Raw genomic sequence first — 23,858 nt, forward strand, 5'->3', positions numbered from 1 at the left:
GCAAAGGTGTGAGGTGTTGTTTTGAAAGAAAAAAATGTCATAGTTGCTCATAAGCTGACAGACTACATTGCAGAACTACTGAGTCACAACCATAGCCCACAACAACCATGATAATATTTAATGTACACTTTCATACATGAGTATTATGATTTAATATATTTGTATATAGGAAATTAATTTTGATTCTTTAGGATGGATAAGTAGTTTGTATCTATCTTGACCTACTTTTTATGATGCTTTACGTGAAATATGGGAGTCATTTCCGTTGTGAAAAGATAGGGAAGTGCTTTTAAAAACTGGTTATCATTATTATCCTCAAAGTTCATCTAGCAAATATTTAAAATATTTAGGCCCAACAATATACACCAAAATACATCACAGCACAAAAATTACTGTCTTTCCCATGACATTTCCCATAGACTGTAAAAAAAAACGTCTTTCTACAGCAATATTGCAGACATATTGAATATTACTTTACTGTAGAGCAGTGTTTCTCAGCCACATTCCTGGAGGCCCACCAACACTGCATGTTTTGGATGTCTCCTTAGTATTTCACACCCTGTATAAGTCTTGCAGTCACTGCTAATGAGCTGATGATCTGAATCAGATGCGTTTAAGGAGACTTGTAAAATGTGCAGAGCTGGTTGTCCTCTAGGAACATGGTTGAGAAACACTGCTGTAGGGAATACAAACGCAAAAATTATTCAAAGGAACAAAATAAAAAGGCGACACGGTGGCTTAGTGGGTAGCACTGTTGCCTCACAGCAAGAGAAGGTCGCTGGTTTCAGTCCCGGCTGGGTCAGTTGGCATTTCTATATGGAGTTTGTATGTTCTCCCCATGTTGGTGTGAATTTCCTCCAGTTTCCCTCACAGTCCAAAGACGAATGAATTGGATGAGATGAATTGAATAAACTAAATTGGCTGTAGTTTACGTGTGTACGTGAGAGTGTATGGATGTTTCCCAGTACTGGGTTGCAGCAGAAAAACATCAGCTGGGTAAAACATATGCTGGATAAGTTAGCGGTTCATTCCTCTGTGGTGACCCCAGATTAATAAAGCAACTAGGCCAAAAAGAAAATGAATGTATGAATGAAGGAACAAAACTTTTTGGTACTTCAGAAATAAATAAAATAAAGTAATAATTTGTTTACAGACTTTCATATACAATTTAGGAAGTAAAGGAAGGTCTTTTTCATTTTGTTACAAAGCAGTTTTGTTGTATTAGTTATAAATAAACATGATTAATACACACAATTTGTACATAATGCCCCTCTAATAGTCCTCTTAGCCATGCTAGAACAGTTGATCTAACAATAACATGTTTCTTTAATGAAGTCATGGGCAACACCAGTGTGTTGTATAATATAATTAAAAGCTTTGTTTAAATCCATTGGAGGCTCATGCGCAAGTATATATGCTCGAGACATATGCAGAATATCTGAACATCACCAATGACTGCATCAAAGTTTCATAATTTACACCGTTTATGTAAGTCAAAATATAAGCCTGTTTTCTCAGCTATGGCTGTGAATAAAGATACATTAATACTGTTAAGGGCGACAGTGAGTAGCACAATTGCCTCACAGCAAGAAGGTCATTGGTTCGAGCCTCGGCTGGGTCAGTTGGCATTCCTGTGTGGAGTTTGCATCTTCTCCCCGTGTTCGTGTGGGTTTCCTTTGGGTGCTCCGGTTTCCCCCACAAGTCTAAAGACATGTGGAACAGGTGAATTGGGTAAGCTAAAATGTCCATTTGTGTGTGATTGAGTGTGTATGGGTGTTTCCCAGAGATGGGTTGCAGCTGGAAGGGCATCCGCTGCGTAAAACAGATGCTGGAAAAGTTGGCGGTTCATTCCACTGTGGCAACCCCTGATTATTAAAGGGACTAAGCCGAAAATGAATGAAAGAATACTGTTAATTAGCTTAAAGCAATGGTCTCAAACTCAACTCCTGAAGAGCCGCACTCTGCATAGTTTATCTCCTACCACCTCCAACTCACAACAATAGTTTCTAGTAGTCTTGAACACATTGATTAGTTGGATGAGCTGTGTTTGATTAAGGTTGGACAAAAACTGTGCAGTGCTGCGACCGTCCAGGAATCAAGTTTGAGACCTATAACCTATAATGACAAAGCATTGCATGCACAGAAAGCTATCTTAGATTATAAGTTTATTATCTGTAAGCACATGCCTCGGTCAATGGTAGTGAGGCCTGAAGGATTGCTCTCACACCCTGATGCACAGCTCAGATCAGCTCCAGCGCCTCCACCAGACTCTTATATAACAAAGTCAGGAAGGACAAAAAATAGGACAAGCACACCTGTACATGGAAATGCCATTCTGCTTAATATCTAGAAGCAGTATTAAAGGGACAGTTCACACAAAAATGTCAATTCTGTCATTTACTCACTTGTTCCAAACTCGTTTGATTTCATTTCTTCTGTTGAATACAAAAGAAGATACTTTGAAGAATGCTGGAAACGTGTAACCATTGACTTCAATTGCATTTGTTTTTAAAGTCAATGGTTACAGGTTTTTAGATCTATTCTTTAGTGTTCAGCAGAAGAAAAAAACTCAAATTTTTTTTTTAACCACTTGAGGGTCAGTAAATTTGTATTTTTGGGTAAGCTATCTCTTTATAAGAATCCCATTCATACTACAGTAGTAATATAGTCTGTGATTGAGCTTGGTTATGAATTAGTTCTCATAAAGCATGTGTTTATATGAGAAAGAAAAAAATGTTATGGCAATAAAGGATGAATTCCCTGAATATTTCTGTTATGAAAACACATGGCAGAGATTTGGGGCTGTTTACATGACAATTTTACTAAACATTAAACCTTTTATGCTGTTTGACAGTTCATTTACACATCACAGTGCCATGAAAACACAAATTTTTGAAAGCAGTTAAAATTATATTGGAATCATCTAGTTTTAACTTAAAAATGTACTGACATTGTGTGTGTAGCAAATTATGTGTGTAGGTATGCAGGTTCTTTACAAACTTGACTAAAAAGCAGCACTGTCCTTGTGCAAGTGCATTTTTTCTAACTGGCCTGACATGAAAATTACAGGGTGTTTAGGCATGTATGCAAACCATTTCAAAGTCACACTATGTTGTTATGTAAATATAATGTACAATAGAGAATTTATAAATTTGATGGTCCAGGATCAACATTAGTGAATTTGTATATTGGTGGTCCAGGATCAACATTAGTGTATTTATATATTGATGGTCCAGGATCAACATTAGTGAATTTATATATTGATCAACATATAAATTCACATAAATTCATTGATGGTCCAGGAGCAACATGTGTGAATTTATATGTTGATGGTCCAGGATCAACATGTGTGAATTTATATATTGATGGTCCAGGATCAATATTAGTGAATTTATAAATTGATGGTCCAGGATCAACATTAGTGAATTTATATATTGATGGTCCAGGATCAACATTAGTGAATTTATATATTGATGGTCCAGGATCAACATTAGTGAATTTATATATTGATGGTCCAGGATCAACATTAGTGAATTTATATATTGATGGTCCAGGATCAACATTAGTGAATTTATATATTGATGGTCCAGGATCAACATTAGTGAATTTATATATTGATGGTCCAGGATCAACATTAGTGAATTTATATATTGATGGTCCAGGATCAACATTAGTGAATTTATAAATTGATGGTCCAGGATCAACATTAGTGAATTTATATATTGAGGGTCCAGGATCAACATTAGTGAATTTATATATTGATGGTCCAGGATCAACAGTAGTGAATTTATATATTGAGGGTCCAGGATCAACATTAGTGAATTTATATATTGATGGTCCAGGATCAACATTACTGAATGTATAAATTGATGGTCCAGGATCAACATGTGTGAATTTATAAATTGATGGTCCAAGATCAGCATTAGTGAATTTATATATTGATGGTCCAGGATCAACATTAGTGAATTTATATATTGATGGTCCAGGATCAACATTAGTGAATTTATATATTGATGGTCCAGGATCAACATTAGTGAATTTATATATTGATGGTCCAGGATCAACATTAGTGAATTTATATATTGATGGTCCAGGATCAACATTAGTGAATTTATATATTGATGGTCCAGGATCAACATTAGTGAATTTATATATTGATGGTCCAGGATCAACAGTAGTGAATTTATATTTTGATGGTCCAGGATCAACAGTAGTGAATTTATATTTTGATGGTCCAGGATCAACATGTGTGAATTTATATATTGATGGTCCAGGATCAACATGTGTGAATTTATATATTGATGGTCCAGGATCAACATTAGTGAATTTATATATTGATGGTCCAGGATCAACATGTGTGAATTTATATATTGATGGTCCAGGATCAACATTAGTGAATTTATAAATTGATGGTCCAGGATCAACATTAGTGAATTTATATATTGATGGTCCAGGATCAACATTAGTGAATTTATATATTGATGGTCCAGGATCAACATTAATGAATTTGTATATTGATCGTCCAGGATCAACATTAGTGAATTTATATATTGGTGGTCCAGGATCAACATTAGTGAATTTATAAATTGATGGTCCAGGATCAACATTAGTGAATTTATATATTGGTGGTCCAGGATCAACATTAGTGAATTTATATATTGGTGGTCCAGGATCAACATTAGTGAATTTATATATTGATGGTCCAGGATCAACATTAGTGAATTTATATATTGATGGTCCAGGATCAACATTAGTGAATTTATATATTGGTGGTCCAGGATCAACATTAGTGAATTTATATATTGATGGTCCAGGATCAACATTAGTGAATTTATATTTTGATGGTCCAGGATCAACATTAGTGAATTAAAAAATGTAATGGTCCAGAATTTATATGCAAACAAGAAACACTGCATTAATTTGTATTTTTTTTGTATTAATTTGTCCAACCATGTCTTTAAAATATGGCAATTCATGTCACGGCAGTATTTTTAATGGAGTTTTGCGCTAGCTTGCTGCTAATGACAGCGCCTGCTTTTAAAGTTTTTCATCTCTTTTTTCACTTTAACAACCAAATGGATGCTTAAGTCTATTTAACTGATCCTATTTAAATTACATTACAACATCAACACTGTATGAGGAACCTTATAATATTGAAGGTAGTCACCGGAAGTTCATCATTGGGTGCAAAACCCTAGCTGTGCATAGAACCCATTGTTCAGCATTAATTTAATCTCCGGTGTCACATGGTCCTTTAGTAATTATTCAAATAAGCTAATTTAAACCTTATTAAACATTTCTTATTATCATCACCATTGAATAAAACTTGCAGCTGGAAGGGCATCCAGTATTTAAAACATATGCTAGATAAGTGGTTCATTCCACTGTGGCGACCACTGATGAATAAAGGGACTAAGCCAAAAGAAAATTAATGAATGTTGTATACGTGACAGATATTGTATGCTTGAGAACTTGTATGTCATATATGAAATTTGCATTTACTGCCATGTATGTAAAGTTCTATATGGGTAATACTTTACATTTTTGTTTTTGACATTATGACTGACAGTGTACACGTGCACATATTTCAGATTCTGTGCTGTGACGGTATCTCTGCCTCATCTTCATCACAGGTGTCATGTGAGAAGAAAATCTTCAACAGGTGTCACATTAGACTGACGAGTCGTCTGACATGCAAATAATCATGTGCACAAAATAACTGTCTCTTGAAATCAAACTACATCATGTTCAATCTCTTTATTTTTCTTAAGCATGAATGTCCAGAATTCTAGAATGATTATGTTTTAAAGTGGATCAGATGCTGACGAACCCTCATCATGGGGCTGGATCAGATCAGAGTTTACCCTTCCTCTTTTTGATGCGAGTCTTCCTCTTGGTATTTGCGTCAATGATTGCCTGCGACTGATGCTTCAGGCTGAATCGGGTGATGATATCGCCCTCATCATCGCCGCTGTCCTCCTCATCTGTTGACAGAAAACACATGCAGGTGTGTGATACCTTTTTTCTAATAAATATGTCAGTTCTGGTATATTATGGGGCAGTTGTGGTTAGGGAATTAGACTTGTAATTAGACAGGTTGCAGGTTCAATTCCTCGTCAAGGAAAATAGGGGGAGTGAATAAAGCACACTCTTACCACATTTGATACCTAGCTGAGGTGCCCTTGAGCGAGACACCTTACCCCTAATTGTTCCACGGGCGCTGGAAGCAAAAAATACCCACTACTCACTTCACTTCCCTCCAATATAGATCCACAGTATATACATACTGTACACTCATATTATATTATTCATTCATTCATTCATTTTCTTTTCGGCTTAGTCCCTTTATTAATCAGGGGTCACCACAGCAGAATGAACCGTCAACTTATCCAGCACATGTTTAACGCAGCGGATGCCCTTCCAGCTGCAACCCATCTCTGGGAAACATCCATACACACTCATACACTATGGACATTTAGCCTACCCAATTCACCTGTACCGCATGTCTTTGGACTGTGGGGAAAACCAGAGCACCCGGAGGAAACCCACATGAACATGGGGAGAACATGCAAACTCCACACAGAAACGCCAACTGAGCCAGCCAAGGTTCGAACCAGCGACCTTCTTGCTGTGAGGTGACAGCACTACCTACTGCTCCACTGTGTCGCCATATTATATTATATTATATTATATTATATTATATTATATTATATTATATTATATTATATTATATTATATTATATTATATTATATTATTTTACATTATATTATATTATTTTATATTATATTATTTTATATTATATTATATTATATTATTTTACATTATATTATATTATATTATTTTATATTATTTTATATTATTTTATATTATATTATATTATATTATATTATATTATTTTATATTATTTTATATTATATTATATTATATTATATTATATTATATTATATTATATTATATTATATTATATTATATTATTTTATTTTATATTATATTATTTTATATTATATTATTTTATATTATATTATATTATATTATTTTATGTTATGTTATGTTATTTTATATTATATTATATTATATTGTTTTATGTTATGTTATGTTATGTTATGTTATGTTATGTTATGTTATGTTATGTTATGTTATATTATATTATATTATATTATATTATATTATATTAAATTATATTAGATTATTTTATATTATATTATGTTATATTATATTATCTAATATTATATTATATTATATTATATTATATTATATTATTTTATGTTATGTTATGTTATGTTATGTTATGTTATGTTATGTTATGTTATATTATATTATATTTTATTATATTATATTATATTATATTATATAGAATTCAGAAGGTCATGATTCCCACCTGATAAATAATTACTTTATATAAATTTATTTTACATTCTAAGGAGATACAAAACACAATCGTTTCAGCAAAATGGCTTCCTGAGTGTGTGGCACAATCTTCTCGCTTCACTCTATTATTCCAGTCAATCACTTTACATCATTAGTTAGACGACTATTCAATAGTTAAAAACAATCTCATTTTTGTTTCAATGTAGCTAACAACACTAGAATTATTTCCTTCACCTGTAAAAACATTATCTCCATTGTACAGGAAAAAGCCATTTCATTTATCATCATTAATACATTTCATGTATTCATCAACTGATACAATGAAATTCCGACAATCCAAAACATTAAAAATACATTTTTATATCATTATTTGTTTCATTATTCACTCAAAATCCATGATTCACAATGCTTTAAATCAGTGGTCACCAAACTTGTTCCTGGAGGGCTGGTGTCCTGCAGATTTTCGCTCCAACCCTAATCAAACACACCTGAACAAGCTAATCAAGGTCTTACTAGGTATACTTGAAACACCCAGGCAGGTGTGTTGAGGCAAGTTGGAGTTAAACCCTGCAGGGACACCGGCCCTCCAGGACCTAGATTGGTGACCCCTGCTTTAAATAAACGATAATACATTAAAGAAATGTAACCCTTTTGGTGTTACTGATTTTAATTTATCAATCCAGAACACTGCTCTTTGTAATCATTTTTATTTAGATTATTATATATAGAGTTGAAGTCAGAATTATTAGCCCCCCTTTTCTTTTTTTAAATATTTCCCAAATGATGTTTAACAGAGCAAGGACATTTTCACAGTATGTCTGATAATATTTTTTTCTTCTGGAGAAAGTCTTATTTGTTTTTAATTCAGCTAGAATTAAATCAGTTTTAAATTTTTTGAACACTGTTTTAAAGACAAAATTATTATAGCTATATAATATGATGTATAGCTATTTTTTTTCGATAGTCTACAGAACAAACCATCATTATGCAATAACTTGCCTAATTACCCTGCCTAGTTAACCTAATTAACCTAGTTAAGCCTTTAAATGTCACTTTAAGCTGTATAGAAGTGTCTTTAAAATATCTAGTCAAGTATTATTTAGTCATCATGGCAAAGATAAAATAAATCAGTTATTAGAAATTAGCTATTAAAACCATAATGCTTCGAAAGCTGTTGAACAAATAAGGGACTCATGAATAACCATAACAAAGCAAAAAAAAAAAAAAAACAGTCATAGATCATCCACAAATCAAGGGTTCACAAAGTTTTGCATGGGTTAATTAATAAATTTAGGTTGTTTTTTTTACTATATGCAGATATATTTTATGTAAAATGAATGGTACTAAATAAAAAATAGCATGCATTTATATAAAAAGATTTTCACATTTTCACAGATATTGTCAGAGGTTGATAAACTTTCAATTGCCACATACAGTTGAAGTCAGAATTATTAGCCCCCTTCGATTTTTTTTCTTCTTTTTTAAATATTTCCCAAATGATGTTTAACAGAGCAAGGCAATTTTCACAGTATGTCTGATAATATTTTTTTTCTTCTGGAGAAAGTCTTATTTGTTTTATTTCGGCTAGAATAAAAGCAGCTTTTAATTTTAGGGACAAAATTATTAGCCCCTTTAAGCTATATATTTTTTTCGATAGTCTACAGAACAAACCATCGTTATCCAATAACTTGCCTAATTACCCTAACCTGCCTAGTTAACCTAATTAACCTAGTTAAGCCTTTAAATGTCACTTTAAGCTGTATAGAAGTGTCTTGAATAATATCTAGTAAAATATTATTTACTGTCATGATGGTAAAGATAAAACAAATCCATTATTATAAATGAGTTATCAAAACTATTATGTTTAGAAATGTGTTGAAAAAATCTGCTCTCTGTTAAACAGAAATTGGGGAAAAAATAAACAAGCGGTCTAATAATTCAAGGGGGCTAATAATTCTGACTTCAACTGTATATATGGGCTTTATATGGCAAGTATACAGTATGTATCCCCATTCAAAATACATTTGACACTTCATGCCTCCAAAAATAATTAATATCAATTAAAAAACTAGATTTGGAAGAAATCATTGAGATAAAATAATATGTGATCATGTGATAAAAATATGATATTATGAGTCAAAGTTATGTCTAAGCACTGCAATAAATATAAGCTTTCTGCCTTTGTAATCATTTTCAGCATTTAATTAGTTTTTATTATTTAGATTCTGATATTTTCAGCTTAGCTCATGCTGTACTTTTAATCTGAATTTTATAACTTAGTATTTCAAAATTTGTACTTTTTAAATCATAACTATGACTTTGTATTAGGCATCTCATGTTATGTAACAGATATGTGATTTCATGTGGAAGGAGTGTCTCACCGTCAAAAGGATCCTGTTTGTGGGCCTCATGCAGCTGAATGCGAGTGTTGTACTGGGGTATTTTTCTCGCTATAGTGGCATGGAACTGCAGGGAAGCAGAAAAAATATGAGCAAGGGCTATTTTACAGCTTTAAATAAAACCAAACAAAGATAGCACATGTTCTTAAATTAAACAAAACTCTTCATAAGGCCAAAATATAAAAACACTAATGGCGTCCCTAACCTCTTCCTCCTCCATCTCCTTCATGATGGTTGCCAGATCATTGCCCTGCAGTTCCTCTTTCAGCAGCATGAGTTTCTCCTCAGCCTCAGACATCAGCTCCAGTATGTGCTCGTCTGAGTCTGGAGACAGCTGGGGTTCCGGACCCTTCATCTGCCAGAGACACAGAAAAATATTTATATTACAGGGTTTACAAATACACTCGCCGGCCACTTTATTAGGTACACCTTACTAGTACCGGGTTGGACCCGCTTTTGCCTTCAGAACTGCCTTAATCCTTTGTGACATAGGTTCTACAAGGTATTGCAAATATTCATCAGAAATGTTGGTCCATATTGACATGATAGCATCATGCAGTTGCTGCAGATTTGTCGGCTGTAGAACTATGATGCGAATCTCCAGTTCCCCCACATCCCAAAGGTGCTCTGTTGGATTGAGATCTGGTGACTGTGGAGACCATTTGAGTACAGTGAACTCATAGTCATGTTCAAGAAACCAGTCTGAGAGGATTCACGCTTTATGACATGGCATGTAATCCTGCTGGAGGTAGCTATCAGAAGATGGGTACACAGTGGTCATGAAGTGATGGACATGGTTAGCAACATACTCAGGTAGGCTGTGGCGTTTACACGATGCTCAGTTTGTACTAATGGGCCCAAAGTGTGCCAAGAAAATATCCCTCACACCATTACACTACCACCACCAGCCTAAACTACTGATACAAGGCAGGATGGATCCATGCTCTCATGTTGTTGACACCAAATTCTGAGCCTACCATCTGAATGTCGCAGCAGAAATAGAGACTCATCAGATCAGGCAGCGTTTTTATAATCTTCTATTCTTCAATTTTGGTGAGCGAATTATAGCCTCAGTTTCCTGTTCTTATCTGACCAGTGACACCCAGTGTGGTCTTCTGCTGCAGTAGTCCATCAGCCTCAAGGTTTGACGTGTCATGCATTTAGAGATGCTCTTCTGCATACCTCAGTTGTAACAAGTGGTTATTTGAGTTACTGTTGCCTATCAGCTCGAACCAGTCTGGCCATTCTCCTCTGACCTCTGGCATCAACAAGGCATTTGCGCCCACAGAACTGCCGCTCACTGGATATTTTCTCTTTTTCAGACCATTCTCTGTAAACCCTAGAGATGGTTGTGCAAGAAACTCCAAGTAGATCAGCAGTTTCTGAAATACTCAGACCAGCCCGTCTAGCACCAACAACCATGCCATGTTCAAAGTCACTTAAATCACCTTTCTTCCCCATTCTGATGCTCAGTTTGATCTACCGAAGGTTGTCTTGACCATGTCTACATGCCTAAATGCATTGAGCTGCTGCCATGTGTTTGTCTGTTTAGAAAGTTGCATTAACGAGCAGGTGGGCAGATGTACCTAAAAAAGTGGCTGATGAGTATAGATTAGTCAACACAACAGAGGGTTTTTACATATATGTCTTAAATGTACTACAAAAAATGCTTATTTTAAGGGTCAGGGAGAGGGAGAAAAAGGTCAAATAAATTACAAACAATTGAAAGTTTTATTGGTGCAATAAACCTTTAAGGGAAAGTACATTTTCAGATATTAAAATTGACAAAACCCTTTGGTCATTTGTTTTTTTTTCTTGTTGAACACATAAGAAGATATCTTCCTGTGCATTCTGCATAAGAAAAACACCCAAATAGTTTTAACCAAATGAAAGGTGAGTAAATAATGACAGAACTTTCTTTTTTGGGTGATCTATCGCTTTATCATTTTGAAAAGATTTCAGGCAAGAAAACCCATGACCTCTTGAAGCTTCAGGAAGGCTGAAGTTCCTAGAAGCCTATTTGTAGAAAACATGTCTATTATTAGCCAGGGTTATAAAGGGGCATGTTTTGTGGAGCATGTTTGATGTGTTTGGCTGGACTGATTAGTACCGATGGGATGTGCTGTAGTTTGTCGCTGAGCTGCTGCACTCCTGCTCTGACAGTGTTTAGTATGTGTGTGAGTCTGTCCAGATGATCTTTAGCTGCATCACGACGCTGCTGCTCCTGCTGTAGACGAAGCTCACACTCCTGCAGCATCTGCTCCGCGCTGAACAACGAAACAAGAGAATTACAAAGCTCACCAATGAGAATAATTGTATTATATAATGCCTTTCAGAAAATGTCACCACTAAGGTTGCATGTCTACTGAAGCGTTCTTGCACAGCTGAAAACACAAGGTAAGGGTTGCACCAGCTGTGAGTTCATAAGTCCATGCTTGAGGTTTCTTAAAGGTACAGTTCACCCAAAAAAATTCTTATTTTACTATTTACTTTCCCTTAATGGTTATAAACATTCACATGTTCCTTTATTTTAACACAATCAAAGATATTTTGAAGAAAGCTGAAAATCTTTAACCATTGACTTCCATAGTAGAAAAAACAAATCGTATGGAAGTCAATGGTTACAGGTTTTCAGCATTCTTCAAAATATCTTCATTTGTTCAACAGAAGAAAGAAACTTATTGAAACTCATTGAAAAGTATTGAAACAAGTTACAAATGATGACATAACTTTCATTTTGGTGTGAACTATCCTTTTAAGTATGTTAGCCAAATGTAATGGTGTAACGTAAAAATATATAGTAGTGCATTAGTTTTAATTTAGTGTTCCTTTAAATTCTATCTAGGCTGCACTGTAACCTGCACACAGCTCATTAAAACCCCCCAAAAATACACTTGCTTTGGTGGACACATGGCCTAAGGTCCCGCTTCCACCTTGCATGGGTTTTCCCGATTTTTGACCCCACATGACTAGCAGAGACACAATTTTATTTTACTTGCTATAAACAGGCGTTCAAATATGTTATTGTGACTCGCTTTTGGATTTAAATGAGACCATCACCTCTTATGCCATTACATTTTACATGACTTTTGTGCTACTGAATAAACAAACCCACACTACACAGCTTCTGTGAAAGCAGAGAGCAAGCGGATGAAAAGAGCAAAGATGACAAGTAAAATTTATATCGTAATTTGTGTTTTAAGATACACTGCAAAAACAAACTAATCAAATTTGTTTTTAACTACTTGCACAAACCATTTCAGATCATGTTTACAATTCTGTGTTCTCTAGTAAACAGAATAACGAAAATGCATATTAATACCAGGTATGCAGGTGTAAACGGTAGTGATGGTAACACTGATGCTACTCGAATTTTTCCACGTTAAAAGTAGTTTTTGTTCTAACCGCCCATAATGGCTATGAGTGAAGCTTTTATTTTAGAAACGGCTTCTATTTCTGCGTCATGGCTAAACAACAGCACAAACTACTATGACAGTTATCATCTAAGGTGCTGTGTGATAATGTATGTGAATGTATGTGAATGTGAGAGTATATGGATGTTTCCCAGTACAAGGTTGCAGCTGGAAGGGCATCCGCTGTGTCAAACATATGCTGGTAACATGGATCCCAAGGTTTCCATATCCTGGATCAGGCCGTATCCTGAGCAGCTGCTGTGGTGGTCATGGAGGAGTGGAGAGCGTGAGACTGATTCCTGTGACGCTCCAGAGACAGACAAGTCTTCGCTGAGGCCAGCTTCCAGCCTCCGCCGCTGAAACTGCAGCTCTGCACAAGACGTTTGGCCAGCGGAAAAATGGAAATGGCCGTGCCCAATTGAGTCTGGTTTCTCTCGAGTTTTTTTTTCTTCACTTTTGCCAATTGGTGAAGTTTTTTTTTTCTTTGCCGCTGTCGCCACTAGCTTGCATGGTTCGGGATCTGTAGAGCTACGCATCGAGGGATTTGCTCTTCAGTGTTTGGACTCTCAGTAGTGATTATTAAACCACACTGAACTAAGCTGGACTGAACTTAAACTCTGAAAATTGAACTGACACTGTTTCAATTTACTATGATCTTTTATGTGAAGCTGCTTTAACACAATCTACATTGTAAAAGCGCTTATATTCATAAGGTGAATTGAATTTAATTGAATATGTTGGCGGTTCATTCCACTGTGGCGACCCCTGATAAATAAAGGGACTAAGCTGAAGGAAAATGAATGAATAATGGTTATTAATGTTACTAACGGTACAATGTCTTATGCATGAATGCTTTTAAAATTCTCATTCAGTCACAGGCCGCAAAAACACATGCAAATGATAAATTACAATACAAATCCTGCGATTTGTCTATTGCAAATGATCACATTGTGATATCGATGCTGAAAAGATATTGTAGTTTTCAGCTCTCACCTTGAGAGTTCCGTCTCTCGTGAGTATTTCATATCCTGAAGCTGAGTCTGTAGTGTGTTTCTCTCTTCTTTCAGTTCCTGCAGCATTCTCTCGTTTTCTGCTTTCATCTTCTCCAAATGACCATGAGTTTCTCCCTGAGAGACAAACCTGTCCACTATTTCCTATTATAAGAGACACCATGAATAAACAATCCTAACCTGAACATAAAGAAGTAGTCTATATGCACTGAAATATATATACACTGTCCTCACCTGTGAGTCTGTGACTCCAGTGGCTTCTTTGATGCGCTGGAAAGCTTCTTCAAACGTAGATGTGGTTTCTGCTTCTTCTCCTACTATGATGGCGCTGCGCTGGGCCTCGCTGCTCAGCTCATCGGGGTGCATGGTGGCCCATTGAGGCTGGATAAGAGACATGCAGAAGAAGAAAAGAGATATACTAAACAAAACCATACTAAAACACTTTGGCACTGTCACCTCACAGCATGAAGCTTGCTGGTCCGAACCCCGGCTGGACCAATTGCCACTTGTGTATGGAGTTTGCATGTTCTCCCTGTTCATGTGGGTTTACTCTGGGTGTTCCGGTTTCCCCCACAGTCCAAAGGCATGCGCTATAGGTGAATTTGGTAAACAAAATCGGCTGTAGTGTATGACTGTGTGAATGTGAAAGTGTATGTGTGTTTCCCAGTACTGAGTTGTGGCTGGAAGGGCATCCTCTGCGTAAAAACAATGCTGGAATAGTTGGTGGTTCATATGGCAACCTCTGATAAATCAGACTGAATGAATGAATGAATGAATAATTGATGGTATGAATGATCTAAGAAATTTTAAGTGGAAACATACAGAAAGATACACACAATAAAAGTTGTTTCTAATACTTAATATTTGTTAAGTTTTAGAATGATTCATTTTTAAACTGTTTTTCCGGTCTACTGATTTGAAACGGAGTAACTGAACGTTAATTTTGGAGCTTATTAGCCATGAAGAAAGCGCGTGTTTTTACTGTATGAAATTTGTGGAAACTGATGTGTTCTTTCAGGATTCTTTAATAAACTGAAATCAATGATCAATATTTAATGAAAATTTGAATATTTTGTGGTAAAATTTTAAATATCTTTCTGCCTTTGTCAACTTCATGTGGCTTAGTAAACTTAATTATTAATTTGTTTTTCTTAATTATCCCTCACATTTGAAAATAATGTCTAAACCAAAATGTTCATTCAATCATTTTCCTTCGGCTTAGTCTCTTTTTTAGAGGTTGCCACAGCGGAATGAACCACCAACTATTCCAGCATATGTTGTAAGCAGCGGATGCCCTTCCAGCCGCAACCCAGTATTGGAAAACACCCATACACACTCATTCACACACACTCATACACTACAGCCAATTTAGTTTATTCAATTCACCTATAGCGTAGGTCTTTGGATTGTGGGGGCAAGCGGATCACCTGCAGGAACACGCAAACATGGGGACAACATGCAAACTCCAAACAGAAATTCCAACTGGCCCAGTGGGGACTTGAACCTGCGACCTTCTTGCTGTGAGTGCTAAAATATTAGGCAGTAAAATTAAATAATCCAAAATGTTACTTGAACATTATAGAATGACATCTGAAGAATGGAGTAACTACTTCTCATATTCAGCTTTGCCATAACAAGAATAAATTATTTTAAATTACTATATATATATATATATATATATATATATATATATATATATATATATATATATATATATATATATATATTATACAGTTATTTTTAATATATATTTTGAATTAAATAAATATTGAGAATAACAGACATTTAAAAATGTAAACATTCCAAACCTTTGATTAGTAGTGTATCTACTTTTAACTAAATTAATTGCCTATTTTAACCAACACTGTTGTGTTTTGAGTTTTAATTGCAGCAGGTGTGTTGTGAATGATTCTTACTCTTCTCTTCATTCTCTCTGCCTGATTCATTCTCTCCACCGTCTGCTTTTTGTAGCGGGAGAGGATTTTCTCTCTCTCTTTGCGCTCTCTGTACACCTGCTCCTCCTGAAGCTGCAGCTCAGCCTAGAGACACACAAACATTACTCTAAGCATTTACATTGCCACACTTAAAAATGTGCTTACTTCATTATCTCATTACATTTTTTAATAATTCATTAAACATGTCTTTACCTTGGCAGCATCCTTAGACAGATGAGCGTCACTGTTCATGACCTGCAGGTCTTTAAACACTTGTGTCTGTCTGTGAATCTCTGTCTCCATCCTGTCTAGCTGTGGCTGAAATGTAAGACTCTCTTCCTGAAGAAACAAATCATAAATGATGCTCATTTACAATATCATACACTACCATCCAATCATTCTAATATGCAGATTTGGTATTATTATCAATGATGAAAACTACCTAATAGTTTAACAGGGCTCAACAATAAGGGGCCAGTGTGCAAGACGCTCGGGACAGTATACAGAATGGTTACTGGCCCGATAGGGGCCAGTGCTGCTTTGTCACTAAAGTTTAATTTGGCTGCGATTGTTTGTCAATTGCGAGCTTTCATGCCCAAACGTTTGTTTCAGAACTTGTTTGCCCATTAAGCGCGATTTGTGCGGCTAATATGATTATTATGTTGATGGATCAAGCAAGAACAAGAAGTGAAATGCATTTTAAATTAAGATTGACAAATAAATGAATAATAAAAATACTGACAGTATTATAGACTGATGTAATGAGCCGGCTTATAAAATTAGGAATTTTGGTGGATTTTAAACAAATAAAAAACATAAAATTGTCAACTAAATAGTTAAACTAAACCACACATTAAACAATTCACTTTAATTAATCTAATCAGTATTGTATTTAAATTAAATCATTTTTAAATTGTCAGTTGTATTTAAAGAAAAGTTATGCTGAATAACTAAATGGCTAACTTCTTTTTTTGGAGGGGCCAGAGAAAATGTTGGCAGGGCAAGTAAAAATCTGAACCACTTGCCCGATCGGGCCAGTAGAAAAAAATCCCTAGCGATGAACCCTGTTTAATATACACTGAACCATTGTTTTCAAGATTCTATTATGTGGCAGTCAAAATGTGCAGTTTTATTATACACAGCTCTTTGGATTTACTGTGTGTATGTGAATTTGCTGTGATACCTGCAGATGTTCCTTCAGTTTCAGGTATCCTCGCATTATGTGCTCCGCTTCATGGCATTTCAGCTGCGTTTTCTCCAAACGGTTCTCAAGAATACGCAATTTCTTTACAAAAAAAAAAAAAAAAAACACACAAGTTCATTCTTCTTTATTTTGCTTGCATAGAGTTTAAACAGTCCACGTAGGTCAAATCATGACACAAAAGAGCCAAAGATACATTTAGGAGGATTAAGATGAGAATCTAAAAGGCAGAGACCCACTTCTGATTCACCAGTGTTTATCCGATATGCCCATAAAAAAAAAGTTCTACCTTTTCCTCGTCCTCCTGTTTCTGGGTGTCAGGCAGAGGGCTTTTGTTGTGTGGCTTCATGCTCTGGTACTGCAGCTTCAGGTCCTCTAAACGCTGCCTCTGTTTCTGAGTGGCGTGTTTCATAGCATTCAACTTCTTCATTTTATCACGCACCTGCTTCTCCAGCACTGTCCGAGCTGCCTGCATGACAAAAAATGTCTGTCAACTGCAATTTAAATCCATGTGATTCAGTAATCACAAACAGTTTGCTTAGTTAGAACCAGAAATGACTGAAACAGAAAAAAGTTTAATTTTATAATGAGTAACTGAAATAAAGATACTGTTAAAAAAGCATCCGCAAGTCAATGTTATATATAAATTTGTCATAGTTGTGTATTACATTTACATACTTATTTCATGAAAAATGTTTAACTTCACTTTTAATTCAATTCAAGTTAATACAATATTGACCATTCCAGATTTAAAAGGGGTGTGTTATTAGATTACAATTAAAATTTTTTGAGAGTTTGGCTATCGTGGACTATATTTATACAGAGTTAACCTACAGGTATATAATCTACTTTACAAAAAGATGATGTTCAGGGTCTGACACAATCTGTGAACCTTTTTTGGCAATTTATTTAAAAATCTAAATGATTTTGGGAGTGTCGTAACTGAAAACGACATAAAAAATTATATATTTTTAATTTAAAGAATGTAAATATTTACATTTTTCTTTACATTTAAAGAACATTTTTCTTTAAAATGTAAATCCAGTTAGATCTACTATTTTTTAGTAAACAAAACAAGTTTCTCATAAAATATATCTACCAAAAAACTAAAAATATTACTTTACACCCTGTATTTCAAATAAATCATATAAACATTTGCATATTAGTTTACGATATACCTTAAATTAATATATGTTCATTCATTCATCTATTTTCTTTTCGGCTTAGTGCCTTTATTAATCTTAGGTCGCCACAGCGGAATGAACCGCCAACTTATCCAGCATATGTTTTACACAGCAGATGCACTTCCAGCTGTAACCCATCTCTGGGAAACATCCACACACACTCATTCACACTACGGACAATTTAGCCTACCCAATTCTGCATTTCCTTGGACTGTGGGGGAAACCGGAGCACCCAGAGGACACCCACGCGAATGCAGGGAGAACATGCAAACTCCACACAGAAATGCCAACTGCCCAGCTAAGGCTTGATTAAGCAACCTTCTTGCTGTGAGACGACAGTGCTATTATATATATATATATATATATATATATATATATATATATATATATATATATATATATATATATATGGCTGATTCCAGCGTTATGGACGTGACATTTGCAGTAAAAAAATGAAACGTATATTCTCAGAGAAGGTATATGTTAACAGTATATTGAAATATATGTTTATATTTTTCTTACCCCTTAACCATGGAGTTCAGGCATCAAAAAATATCAGTCTATGCAGGTGTTTTATATTTAAAATGACGGCAAAATGAATGCGTTACGGACGTGACAAAAAAAAGACATGAGTTTTGTGAGTTGACATACTTTGTGAAAATTCTGTGAATGAAAATGCAGAAGCCAAAAAAATATATAACAGTCAAAAGGATAAGGGTTGGCTCTGCATGGGACATATATAATTAATTTTATTTAGTTTTTCATTTTTGCATTAATGAGGAAAAACTATCGTTACGGACGTGACTTGTCTTCGTTACGGACGTGACTGCTCTGAAATTCACAGTTGACACATTATGAAAATCAGATAAATGCTTTCAAAACTTGACCAAAGACCTATTTGTGGATATCTGTTGGGTGTGTAAACCAATAAACTTTAACCTCTGAGACATCTGAATGGTAAGGTTGCACAATTAATCAAACTTAAATAGATATCACCTTGTTATATTTAATTCGTATTATGGCATGTGTGTTGTTAAAGGTTAACGCACGTTCGAATGTTCAAAACTCAATTCGGTAACAATGTTGCATGCTAACATGTTGCTTTTATACTCTGAATAATATAGAATTTATAATAAACATAATCAGCTATAATGGGCCTATGTTTAGCAGGCTCCTAAAGTTAGTGTTTCAGACAAACTTGAATTAAATCATTGCCCGACTGTTGCGCAAGACCTTGTCTACGTGGAGAATATTATATTTGACAAAGTTTATTTTAGTTTATTCTAGTTAACGTGTTAGTTGATGGAATAAATAATTTAATTTCTCCACTCGCGCTTGCTTTCTTTTTCTCGTCGGCAGTCACTTCAGGACAGGTTGCAAAAAGTTCATACGCACCAGGGTGAGAGAGAAAACTTTATAACTTAAGAAAGGTTTTGTGTAGGCTATGTTAAACAAGCAGAAAAATAGTCATTGGTTGTAGGCATGTACGATGGATGACTATAATGTTTATATTTTTAGGCTATAGTTCATAACCGATTGTGTAAAATATTGAATTAAATATTTACAGCTGCAGGTCCTATCGATTTTCTAACAAATTTATTACTCTTATAATGTAGTTAAAGCTTAGATCAATATCAAGATTTTATTCTTATTCTTATTAAAATAATTTTAATAAGCACTCAAGCGCATTTGCCGGGTGCTGGAAATCTTTGAAAATGTTTCAATTTTAATGTAGGCTATAGCCAATTTTCAAGCTTTGAAAGTGCTTAGATTTTGGATAAAGGGCTTGGAAAATGAATTGTGTCGCTTTGATAATTTATCTTTATAAATAGTTATTTAATTAATGAAATAAAAAACATATTTATGCTCTGCATGAAACGAAAACTCCGCTGTGGCCTGACCCGCGGCGTGCGCATTTTGAGCAGTGGGAAAAGACCAAATGCATGGAGGTTATTGATTATGCGCCTTGCACGCCTCGCGTTTTGTCATTGCGCGCTTTGTGCGCTCCAGAAGAAAAGCATGTTACCTCAGTGGCGTCTTTCATTCTTCAATCAAACGAAAGCAGAGGCGGGGTTTCCTTGGAGGTGACAGCAGTGTCAAGATGACTACGGCGAACTTTTTGATGACGGAGAGACTTGTGGTCGTTGTTTTAAGTCATCCAAAGTTGTATGACTTTACAAATCTTGAATTTCATAATGTTATTTAAAAATTTAAATTATGAAAACATTGACAGCAACACTCGCGCACAATAGACCAGCTGATTCAGTTGTTATCTATAGTGACATTCAAAAGAGCACCGTGCTCCTTTTCTTCTTGTCAACATAAAATGCATTGCGGAGCGCCTCACGTCTCTGGAATGAAGAAGCGCGTTCGTTGTGATCGGCTTTTATGAGCAACACATATTTGTTAACTCGCATGACAGTAACACGTGCAAACACACGTGCTTACATATGTTTTTTGCCAAAAAAGGAAAATGAAAGAAGGATATTCTGGCCACAGTTTGACACAGGAGTTGACGAACCAGCGCTGATCCTGGTCGTCTGTGCTGCCTGGAGCCGCGTCATAAACTCAACTAGGCATATTTCATGATTTAGTGCAGACTACAATCAACAAACCACCCTTTTTTCCATTTGGAAAAAACAGCTATTAATAGTTATTATATACATTTTAAATAGCCTAATCTACAAATCAAACAAAGACAAATATTTTATAACTTCGCACCAAACTGATGCTTTCATTTTACAGCTTATAAAACATGTATGCAAATTAATGCAGTATCACATGTAAATAACAAAATTGTTATATGCTTAGCCTATACTTTACAAAATGTATAGGTTCAAAGCCTTATGGTTCATTGTCATTATCTTTCACTATAGGCAGCGCGTGCGCACATGAACCGCAAGTAAGACGGAGGAAATAGGTTAAGTCATTATGGCAATATGTAAAATGTTGTTTTCTTATTAAACATTTATTTCTGAAATGTTACTAAAGTGGTTTATAGTTAAATGAAATGTTCAGTTCTTGATATAACATATGGATGTTATGTAATGTAAGTCAGTAATTGTAATGCAGCATCATAATGAACAAATATGCGCTAGTCATTGGCTTATATTAATAAGGAGTTCAAAAATGGTCACGTCCGTAACGCAAAATCGTGGTTGTTTAGAGCAAAGACCTGAGATGAATTGGCGATCATAATTAGTATGGACATATTTTGGCTTTGTATACAAAGTTTCATTTTATTTGTTATAATATTTATTCCACAGTATAAACTTTTTCATTAAATCGTTACGGACGTGACACGTGACCGAAGCTGCGTGATGTCTTAAATATGTAGCTCATAAATCAAAAGGGCAGTAATGTTATGAAAAAGTAAGGGTAATTATTTATACTACAGACTCCAATCCTTCTGCAGAATGATTACTGTTAACATAAAACATGGAAAAGGGGAGTCTTTAATCCCTTATTCTAAAGCACGAAATGTGGTTGGATTATAATGAAATTTACCATTGGCACAATCCTCATATTTCATGGATAAACAAACCAATTTCATTAAAAATTTAACAAGAGCACATCATTACAATTAAATATAGACCTTAATGAGCAAATTTAAATAGGTTTTGTTATTTTGGTCAAAAGTTTATTTTTTCATGATAAGGTTGACATTTTCATGGAATTGCTCATATATATATATATATATATATATATATATATATATATATATATATATATATATATATATATATATATATATATATATATATATATATATATATATATATACATATACAGTATATATATATATATATATATATATATATATATATATATATATATATATATATATATATATATATATATACATATACAGTATATATATATATATATATATATATATATATATATATATATATATATATATATATATATATATATATATATATATATATATATATATATATATATATACAGTTGAAGTCAGAATTATTAGCCCGCCTTTGATTTTTTTTTCTTTTTTAAATTTTTCCTAAATATGCTTATCAGAGCAAGGAAATTTTCACAGCATGTCTGATAATATTTATTATTTAATAGAAAGCCTTATTTGTTTTATTTCGGCAAGAATAAAAGCACTTATGATTTTTTTAAAAACCCATTTTAAGGTCAAAATTATTAGTCCCTTTAAGTTTTTTTTTTTCAGCTGTCTACAGAACAGTAGACAGTTGTATATATATTATATATAATATGGTGGGCCTACTAGTGATGTGTTTATAATAAATTTTCAATCACGTGATCTGATCATAACAATAATACCTTCACAGGCATGTTCCTGAATGGTGCTTTCTCCACACCATGGCCTTGAAAAACATCCTTGATAACTTGTTCATCGCTCTGGACAACATAAAAAAAAACTGTCAAACCATGCTCAACCTATACTTTAAATTATATATATTTTTAAGATTCATAATGTCTGACCTCAGCCAGTTTCTTGTGCAGGTTTTTGTTTTCTTGTCTCAGCTGCAGGATGCTCTCTCTGTTCTTCTTAATGGCAGACTGAGAGCTTTCGAAATACGCGCTTCTGTCTCCCTCTAGTGGACAGAATAGCAATTCATTAGCAATAACAATTTAAAAAGCTAGTGTAATGCCATTTAATATTTAAATAACATTACAGTTTAACGTTTTTTTTTATTTTTGACTATAACGTTGGTTTGAAATTGATATGCTTGCTTTAAACAGCAAACTAACGTTATCGTTACAGCAGCCAGTTTGCTTTTCATTAACTTTACATATTCTCGAATAATTCTTGTTACATATTCTCGAATAATTTAATGTAATAACGTTATAACAATGAATTATTCGAGAATAAAGTAAAAGGTAATAATTAAATAATAATAAGACGGCAGAAAGTCAATTGTACGTTAACGTTACCTCCTGAATATTTACAAGGTTTTAAGTAAACAGTTTTAGCAGAACTTACCAAGAAGTTGGATTTTTCTTTGGAGCTCCGAAATTTTATCATGAATAGGGACCTTAAGGCCACCAGAGACCGACGTGCCGGGCATTATATATGAATATGTTGAGGTTTAAAGTTGAATTTTCGTCTCCTCTGCAGCCGAGCCACAACCGTATCCTGTGCGTCTTTAACTGGTTGCCAAGCAACTCAACCAAGTTGACTCATGAATATTCAGTTACGTACCATTGCGGAAAGCAATACCACGTGCTTGGCCAGGTTAATATTTATTTCACATCATTGAATTATTTACACTTAATATAACGGCTTTGCTTCAGCCTTGATGTAATAACACTTCAGAAACATCAAAAACATATCAAATACATAAAAAAGTTGTCAT

General features: G+C 34.4%; 1 protein-coding gene across 2 annotated transcripts; it reads right to left on the reverse strand.

Annotated features, from left to right (window-relative positions):
* Positions 1-5,742: 5,742 nt before the first annotated feature.
* odad3 (outer dynein arm docking complex subunit 3) lies at positions 5,743-23,666 on the reverse strand. Of its 2 annotated transcripts, NM_001077369.2 has the most exon segments (13): positions 5,743-5,984; positions 9,751-9,835; positions 9,974-10,123; positions 11,879-12,035; positions 14,175-14,335; positions 14,426-14,572; positions 16,108-16,230; positions 16,339-16,464; positions 17,309-17,410; positions 17,616-17,795; positions 22,822-22,899; positions 22,984-23,096; positions 23,486-23,666. In NM_001077369.2, coding segments are annotated over 13 exon segments (1,638 nt in total). In that variant the 5' UTR covers positions 23,571-23,666; the 3' UTR covers positions 5,743-5,853.
* Positions 23,667-23,858: the final 192 nt, after the last annotated feature.

This window comes from Danio rerio, chromosome 6 (genome assembly GCF_049306965.1).
Source record: "Danio rerio strain Tuebingen ecotype United States chromosome 6, GRCz12tu, whole genome shotgun sequence".
Lineage (NCBI taxonomy): Eukaryota > Metazoa > Chordata > Actinopteri > Cypriniformes > Danionidae > Danio > Danio rerio.